This window comes from Chiloscyllium plagiosum, unplaced genomic scaffold, assembly GCF_037043375.1.
Source record: "Chiloscyllium plagiosum isolate Xiang-an unplaced genomic scaffold, Cpla_swu_hap1 HiC_scaffold_39, whole genome shotgun sequence".
In the NCBI taxonomy this organism is placed as follows: Eukaryota; Metazoa; Chordata; class Chondrichthyes; order Orectolobiformes; family Hemiscylliidae; genus Chiloscyllium; species Chiloscyllium plagiosum.
Window position 1 is genome coordinate 16521256 of NW_028270177.1, and position 9326 is coordinate 16530581.

A 9326-nucleotide genomic window follows, 5' to 3' on the forward strand; every position below is an offset into this window, starting at 1 on the left:
CTAGATTGTTGCATTCAGTTTTAGTCACCACACTTTCAGAAGGATATATGGGAATTTGAGAGGATGTGAAGAAAATTTTCCAAAATGATTTTGGGGTTGATTGATTTTAATTACCAGAGCCGAGAGTGTGGTGATGGAAAAGCACAGCTGGTCAGGCAGCATCTGGTCGGGGAGCAGGAGAATCGATGTTTCAGACAAAAGCCCTTCATCAGGAAGAGCTCCTCGGATCCTACTCCTGCTCCTCGGATGCTGCCTGACTGGCTGTGGTTTTCCAGCACCACACTCTTGACTCTTACCTCCAGCAGCTGCAGTCCATATTTTCAGTAAATTTTAATGACCAGGCTAGGTTGGAGAACTTATGAGAGCAACTGAATACAGGTTCATGGTAGGTTTAGGTATGATAGTCAAAGGAAAGGGCTTGCCATCAGCTGACAATATAAGAACTAGGGAACACAAATTTAACATTTTGAGTAAGGAAAGGAAGAGGGGAGGTTTTGTCAGAATAATGTTTTTTTTGCATAGTGAGAGACAAAGGCCTGGAACTCTCCAATACATGGTGGAAACAGAATGACAAATGATTTCAAGGAAAAATTGGAACAGCACTGGAGGGAAATAACCTTGCTATGATATGAGGATAGAATGAAGAAAACAGGATTAACTGGATTGACCAAAGACCATGGGACATGGCTATTGGCATTTCCTCACATGAACTGCCATGTTGACTGGGGAAGTGTCCACAATTCAGGGGATATTTACAAGATAGTGTGATAAATACATATGGATAAAAGAAAACAAAAGAGTAACACTAATTTGGATGTTTATTAATTGGACATCATTGACAAATTACACATCAGTTTCTGCTCTGGAATCCTATAACCAATGAGTGTATACTCCTATAAATATGTAGTAAATATACGGTATTCAAATATAAAGAAATTGTGATGTATTTTCACTGATGAGACATGGATAAAAGATAGTGGGAGTTATGCAGAAAGTTGTACAACCACAGTACAATCTGGTCAATGGTGTTTGGATTGTAATGCATATTGTTTGGTTACTTTTCTACAGTTGTCTGGTTATGAATGTGAGGAACATTTTCCTTATTTAAATCTTCACAATAAGCAACAACCGTCTAAGGACAGCACAGTCAGATGCTAGTCAAGTTGTCTAACTTCCAACTCAGTCCAGTACATTCTGGCCAGTACACCAGTCTGAACATTTGTTTTTATGCACTGGCCATCCTTGTGATGGTTAACTTTGTGATAAAGTAATGCAGCCCATAGTTAGACTTCAGTTTATAAATACATGCCCAATGGAAAGTTTGAGAGTGCCCAAATTCAGTTTGTTTGGCAACAATGTATGGGTGGTAGCAAGGTCAAAAGAAAGGAAGGGAGTTGAGCTGGTTCCAGCAGGGATCTACAGAACAAAGGATAATGCCATTAACTGTGCAAACCCCTTTCTTAAATGCTTCATTTTATCATCTGCAACAAACATCATATAAGCAGACAGATGAGAGATTACAGAAAGCATTACATGTGTACATTTATTGAGTCTATGTGCATTCCTCTTCATTATCAAATATGTAAAATCTACTGAACTTTTTTTTAAGTCAAACAGCTGAAGCACAAACAGCATTTTGAATAATGGTTCTTCTTTAGCTCTTGAAAGGCTTGTTTTAAATAATTTCTAACCTTGGAAATGAGCTGTAAAGGAATGCTTAAATTGTCATCTTCGATGTATTGGGGGTGATATTATCTTGTGGTGATAGTTCTCAGATTACTGAACAGATACCTTATTTTTCCCTTCCTTGGCTGTGAACACTGCAACAAGTACATTTCTCTGACATTTTGTTCCTAAAAGATGATGTTACAGCTGGCAGCCAACAATGGTAGACAGACAAAGGTTGTCATTTGCAACGGCTGGTGGTCTATGTACTCTCTCCTATATCCAGACATCCTTAACAAAGGTCACATTGATCCCAGATGAGGTCCTTGTTGTTCAGTTGGTTTGATTTACATCATAAAGTTTTATGACAGTTTTAATTCCACAGTCACTAGCCAGTGAAAGGAATTATGGATCTAACTAGATTAAAGGGATACATTGAGCTTTGGAATTCAGAGTGATGATTAGTACATTAAAATATTTTAAATCCTTTAAGTAAGGTCAGTGTGGGAGTTCTCCGCTTGCTTTGTGCCCTTGCTGACTTTACAGTGACCAGCTTAGCTGAAGTGATGGTGGGAATTTCCTTGTAGGTTGCAGTGGACAGGCGCTGTGTTCCAAATATAGGTGCATGGTGTTTAACAGCATGAGCAAAGGCAGGTGGGTGGGCAGTACCCAACACAGGCTTCTCCTCGGAAATAAAGAGAGGTCTGACTGGAAGGTGACGTTCAGTCTCTCGCCTCACCTCACGAATCAATTCATGGAACACATGCTGCACTGACTCAAAGTCCAAACAGGCAGATACTTCATAAAATGAACAGTTATACTTGGATGCCAGTGACAATCCATCAGACTTGCTTACCTGCCTGAAAATAGAAGACAGATTTTTCTTTCAAATTATGTTAATACTCATGGTTAATAAATGGCAAATACCTAAAATACTTCGAGTTGTTAACATTGTCAGAATTATGGATCTTGGAATATAGATGACTTGAAATAAATTTACACTGTGCATTAGTTTCAAGAACTCTGTTGTACTTTGATAGTTTTAATAAAATATGGTATAGATATTTAAGGTCAAAACATAGGCTGACATTTCCTTTTGTCATCTGCAAAAAAAACAAAATAACCAGAACCTTATAACAGAATATTTTAAAATCAATTTCTTCTATTTTCTACTGAAAGAAAACAGCTGTTCCTTCCAAACAGGTAACATAATAGCCTTAAGAACCAAACTGAAATCTCTTTAAAAGAATGAATGAATTTCTTATTAGAGCTGTTTCAAAATACATAATTAGAAAGCACAGTGATTAGTGTAACACAGTAGTCCTAGACAGCTCTACACAGTACAGGATATAGGGTATATTTTCAGCATTACACACTAACCACACTGGGTAAGTGGCACAGGGGCAGCAGAGGTTGGAGGTAAGAGTAATGTTGGTTCATTGAGTTAGTACAAAGATTAGCCATGATCTCATTGAATGGTGATAGAAACATGAGAGCTTTGTAGGCTTCTTCTGTTCCTATTTGTTTTAAAGTCATAGAGATGTACAGCACAGAAACAGACCCTTCGGTCCAACTCGTCCATGCCGACCAGATATCCCAATCCAATCTAGTCCCATTTTCCAACATTTGGCTCATATCCCTCTAAACCCTTCCTTTTCATGTACCCATCCAGATCCATTTTAAATGTTGTAATTGTACCAGCTTCTCTGGCAGCTTGTTCCACAAATGCACCACCCTCTGCATGAAAAAAAGCTATCCCCCAGGTCCTTTTTAAGACTTCCTCTCTCACCTTAAGCCTATGCCATCTAGTTTTGGATGCCCCATCCTAGGAAAAAGACCTTTGCTACTCACCCTATCCCATGCCCGTCATGATTTTATAAACCTCTATAAGATCACCCCTCAGCCTCTGATGCTCCAGGGAAAATAGCCCCAGTCTATTTAGCCTCTCCCTCTAACTCAAAACCCCCAACTCTGGCAACATCCTTGTAAATCTTTTCTGCACGCTCTCAAGTTTAACAACATCCTTCCATTACAAGGGCGACCGGAATTGTACACAATATTCTAAAAATGACCTCACCGATGTCTTGTATAGCCACAACATGACATCCCAATCCTATACTCAATTTTCTGACCAATGAAGGCAAATGTGCCAAATGCCTTCTTCATCACCAAATGTCTATCTGTGACTCTACATTCAAGGGACTATGCACCTGCACCCCTAGGTCACTTTGTTTGGCTACACTTCCCAGGGCCCTACCAGTAAGTGTTTAAGTCATGCCCTGTACTACCTTACCAAAATGCAACATTTCACATTTATCGAAGTTAAATTCCATCTGCCACTACTCAGTCCATTGGCCCACCTGATCAAGGTCCTATTGTACTCTGAGGTAACCTCCTTCACTGTCCACTACACCACCTATTTTGATATGGTTAAATTTATGATCAATAATCTCCAAATGTTAAATCATTTTTCCTTCAGTACAGAGACATTGGAGTTTTGAATAATACTTCTTACCTGTATCTCTCCATGTCCAGTTTATTTCCCAGCAATATGATGGGATAATCATGTGGCAGTCCTTTGGCGTGACTAGAAATTACATTTAGATATTGCACGCACCCTTCAAAGCTCTTCCTATTATCAATACTGTAGACGACAATGAATGCATTTGCCCAGTTCAGGTAACGTTCACAGTTCACTGGTTTATCCTATTTTTAATATAAATTATTGTTTAGCATTATAAAGTTGTAGCAGGTGCATTACTAAATTAAAGATTTATCTGAAAAACATTTGTAAGAACACAGACACACACACTCAGTAAAGCATAAATTTATGTCCAACCGTAATACTTATCACATTTTCACTCATGCAGCACAATATAGCAACCAATTATTCAAAGTATCAAAATTCTATCGTTTTATTTTGCCATTGAGGAGGAATTATACACAACGTGTAATTATTTGGTTCTGAAACAAACAGTAATCAGTGGATTCCAAATGTTTGGCTACTCTCTGCATTGGTTAAAGGTTAAAAAGAAATATTTTATATAATTGTAACATGCACACCATCTACTCTGAAGCTATAATTATTCAACTGTTAATATATATCACATTAACAAAAAAGTCTAGGAGTATCTGTACATAAGGCACTAACAAGTAGATACTTGCAAGTGAGATATCCAACAGGAGAAAGTGAGGTCTGCAGATGCTGGAGATCAAAGTTGAAACTTTATTGCTGGAACAGCACAGCAGGTCAGGCAGCATCCAGGGAACAGGAGATTCGACGTTTCGGGCACAGGCCCTTCTTCAGGCCCTGATTCCTGAAGAAGGGCCTGTGCCCGAAACGTCGAATCTCCTGTTCCCTGGATGCTGCCTGACCTGCTGTGCTGTTCCAGCAATAAAGTTTCAGATATCCAACAGGTCAAGGAATTGGACGACAGACTCTTCCTTATTAAAAACACTTGTTTAGTTTCTTATTTCACTCCTCATAGTGTCACCTCAGCTTGTATCATTTTTTTTAATTCATATTTTTTATTTTTCCTCTTGGTTTCAATTAAGCAATCCACTGTTAGTGAAAACTGTAACTATAACTTTATTACTGCACAAACTATTTTACGATGTTTAAAGATACAAACATTGTCATGTTCAGCAAACATTTCAGGTATATGAATTTCATTATTTGTTATCAGTCATTTGTAAGGATTTCTCTTTGTTATTTTCCAAAAAAAACTTCTAAAGGAATGCTGTGTTATCAAACTGAAAGGACCAGAAAATGTTGCATTCACAATGTTTTTTAAAATTCTTCAATTAAAAACAACATTACTAAATTAATTACACCTGTTTAAGTATATCTGCATTCTGATGAGTCACTTTTGAAAATGAATTACAAGGGGAGAAATATATGATTTTTTTTTCTCCAATGCAATGCATGTGAGTTCAGTTCCAATAGATGGGAAAAATTCTACTTGGGTAAAGGTACAATGTCAAAAGAAGTCATCCAAAAAGGTAGAATATTGTGAAATGTTCAATCTAATGCAGATTCAATAAGCAACTTGAGGAAAGTTTAAATTAATGTTCTTCTTAAAGTCTCACGAGAGTCATAAACACTATCACAGTTAGTTATTAGTTTCAAAACATGTATAATGTAAAAGGCATTGGTATAATTTCTGTAGGATTCACAGTGACTTTAGGTTTAACAAAGCCCTTTAATTATACTGGGCAAATACCTGTCATATTAGGCACCTTAATTGATGGAGTTTATCTTTTATGAAAAATAGGCTAATTAGAAGGGATACATTGCCAATGAAGAACTTATACAAAATACAGCTCTTCATCTCTCCAGGTGCTGGCAGGTGAGACTAGATTGGGTTGGGATATCTAGTCAGCAGAGACAAGTTGGACCAAAGGGTCTGTTTCCGTGCTGCATATCTCTATGAGTCAATGAGGTAGCGGGGATTAAAAAAAAGTGTTCTATTTCTAGTACTGTATATATGCTGCTCTTAGAAAGTTGTTACTATATAATCTTGTTACTTTAATACTCTATTAATACATAACAGCTCTTAAAACATGTCTTGTATAATTTATTTGGACTTCAATTAAAAGGGTACATATAAAGCCCAGAGCCAAGTTAACAAGTTTTATATTAAACAGCCTAGTAAAAACTAGGTATTTGACAAGTTCAATGGTTCATTCATTAACTGCATATGCAAGCACTTCTTCAGGAAATGAAAGGTTTAGGTTACTTGAATCTGTGTAAAACAATGGCTAAATGTCAGGGTGGTTGGATATTGCAGATACACCATCTTGCACATTTTCTTCTTTGATTGCTGAAACCTTTGTTACCTGGTCAGCTGTATCCATTATTTTTAAAAGGACTGGCTGATGATCCACAATTTCTTCAGTAGTGTAGGTATCCTCTAGAACAAAACAGTATTTTCAGCAAAGGACATTCCTTGGATACCATATCAATCAAAACACATCAAGAACTTTGAAAACAGAAGAGCTAATATGTAAGTGGCTCATCATATATCCATTTGATCTTCATTTTCGGATTTCAAACATTTTGTTGAGGAATGATGACAGATTCACATCCTATCTTTATGACAAGCAAGTAGCTATAGTGCTTCTGAAAAACACCGAAGTAATTTCCTTGCATAGACTTTTTGCACTCCCATATTTATACAACACACAACCATAAAGAGCAGAGTTCAAAACTGGTGCTCGGGATGAATTACTGCTATAATTTTGTATCAATGCATGAGCGCGGTCAAATTAAATACATTAATAATGCATTTATAAAAACCCAAGAAAAGTGTTTGAATATCACCAACTGCCCCTGGTACAGAGTACAGATACAAGAACATGTTTCATATTGGCAGAGATATGTCAGACTGTAAACTACTGCAGAATATCTAAAACATTTCCTTCTACTGATTGAATAAAACCACAGATAAACTATCAGCTGTAACCAGATTAGTTGCAGCATTTTTCATACACAATGGCACCACTTCCCAAACATTTTCACAGTGTGATCATAATTTGAGGCTTGGGAATTGTTGAGATGCATCAGTAAGGACTATGAGAGGAGGGGTACCTGTTAGAATGAGGGTACAGCTGTTAGAACACACACAGCAGGTATTGTTGTCTCAGAGATTGTGGGATCAAAATTTCAGCTCACAATCCCATGTGGAGTTCTGATCCTTAAACTTTGTGAAGCCCTGTACTACAAATTCTGTTCTGAACTGTGTCTCCTCTAAAATCCTGTATTACGACAGCACCCATCACAATTACCTTCTTCCATCTCTCAGATCACTTCGACAGAATCTACAGCACAAATTTTGTCAGCTTTTGTATACCACTCCACTTCTGCCTCCTCCCACCTTACAGCACCCTATCTCCCTCCTGGTGCATGTATCAAACTGCAGCTGAAGTGATTCAATGCTATTTGCTTCAACCACTAATAAACGAATGTGTGGAGACCCACAAAACATTTGCTGTGAAACTGGCATCTTTCCTGTGAAAGTTCTTCATCAAATGCCCACCCTGTGCCACCTCCATCCTTTACCTTCTCCTTATGCCATGTCACCTCCTCTCCATGACCCTTTCCAAATGCCCAATGGTAAACCCACCCCAAATGAGAAGGTTTGTCAGACAAAACTGCGTATTAAAAATAAGTTAATAAATAGACTCAAAGTGAGGAGCTAAACATGGAGATCTTGCCATCACCCAGTGTGGTAACTGACTGCCCCACTTACAGGGAGCCTAAGGTACTGCCGAGGGTTGTAGTAGTACAATGACAGTGTCCCTAATTCTGAGCCAGGAGACCCGGGGTTCAAACCCACCTTCCCCAGAGCTGTGTCATAACAATCTCTGAATAAGTTGATTCGACAATATTTTAAAAAAACACAGCAGTCTCTCTGCTCGATTGGAGTCATTCCCCGCACCCTCCCAGCTTTATTGAACCAAACCAGGGCTACAATGACTGGACAGTCAGGTGTCAACCAACGATATGAAACCCACTTCCATGGAAATAAAGCGTTGCAGAAGCTCTCCCTGAAGTTAAACACGAACAGGTAGAGGAGGAGGTGCGGGGGGGAAATAATCGATGGCACTCACCCAAGTTAGGATCGTACTCGCTTATAAACCTCTTCGTGAGGAATTTCACAGTGAGAGCTAAAGAAACAAAAACATCAGCGTTTAAGGTTTGGCGGTGAGTGTTGGGAGGGAGACCCAACAATGGCAAAAAGACATCTCTTTAAATCCCACGAGAATCACCCCCCCCCCCCCCAAAAAAAACCTTTCACCTGGGATGTCCCAGGTGACTGGGTATAAATGCCCACGTTACCCCCCCCACTCTCTCAGCCCAGCTTCCCCTGTTGGTAGTTGGGGATGGGTAGCACTTATCCCCCAGGCTGGGTACAAAAATAAAATCAGTGAAAAGTGGGGAGAATAAAAACAGAAATTGCTGGAGGAACTTTGCATCCGGAGAGAAAGAGAAGGAGGAGAGTTAATGTATTGAATCCAGTGACCTGTCTTTCTGCAGAACTGGAGGGAGAGAGAGAGATATTCCTTACCAGACTTGCCGGAGCCGGGGCAGCCCAAGAGGCCGACGTTACATTCCGGGGCTGCCGCCTGGACAGGAGCCTTGTCCCGCTCCGAGAGCAGCGCACTGCCCCCGGCACCCCGCACTTTCCCAAACATCGAGAATTACCCTGTACGAACCCCCCCTGCCCTAAAACATTGCAGCCTACACTCGGAGGCTGGATGTGAAATCGCGGCCCCGTTGGGGGGGGGGGTCTCAAGACACCGCCCACTCCCCGCCCAACCCCGGGAGAGACGCTGCTGCAATAGGGCAGTGACGCCCCCCACAGTCGAACTGCCCGGAATATCGAGGGAGAGAGGGGGAGAGAGAGTTCCTCCTCGCCGGTTGCTGGAGACGCTGGTGGGAGGGTTCCAGCTTTGGAAGGGAGTCCCAAGGTTTCGCCTCGCGGCCACATGCCTTGTAAGGAAGTCGTCACTTTTCTCCCAGTTCGTGAACATGTGCAGGACAAAGCGAATCACAGCAGTGCAATGGATGCCAGGTTTCAGCAGCTCGGGCTAACTCAACTGGGCTTTCAACTTGCAGCAGTGAGACCTGACCCTTGGCAACACGGGTCAGTGCCTCC

At 40.2% G+C, this 9326-nt stretch overlaps 1 protein-coding gene across 1 annotated transcript; it reads right to left on the bottom strand.

Moving 5' to 3' along the window:
* Window positions 1-800: 800 nt before the first annotated feature.
* rasl12 (RAS-like, family 12) lies at window positions 801-9094 on the bottom strand. Its single transcript, XM_043677340.2, has 5 exons — window positions 8736-9094; window positions 8278-8334; window positions 6505-6578; window positions 4181-4371; window positions 801-2525 (listed from the first exon to the last, which is right to left on the bottom strand). Exons 1-5 carry the CDS (start codon window positions 8860-8862, stop codon window positions 2135-2137), a joined length of 840 nt encoding a protein of 279 aa, XP_043533275.2. The 5' UTR covers window positions 8863-9094; the 3' UTR covers window positions 801-2134.
* Between the last annotated feature and the right edge of the window lie 232 nt (window positions 9095-9326).

What these genes read in the sequence shown, in the direction of transcription:
- rasl12 (XM_043677340.2), bottom strand. Translation starts at nt 8,862, where the DNA reads ATGTTTGGGAAAGTGCGGGGTGCCGGGGGCAGTGCGCTGCTCTCGGAG. An exon ending in TAATGGATACAGCTGACCAG is followed by an intron (nt 4,372 to 6,504) that starts GTAACAAAGGTT and finishes TATTAAAAATAG; the next exon opens with GATAAACCAGTGAACTGTGA. An exon ending in CTGGACATGGAGAGATACAG is followed by an intron (nt 2,526 to 4,180) that starts GTAAGAAGTATT and finishes TTCTATTTTCAG; the next exon opens with GCAGGTAAGCAAGTCTGATG.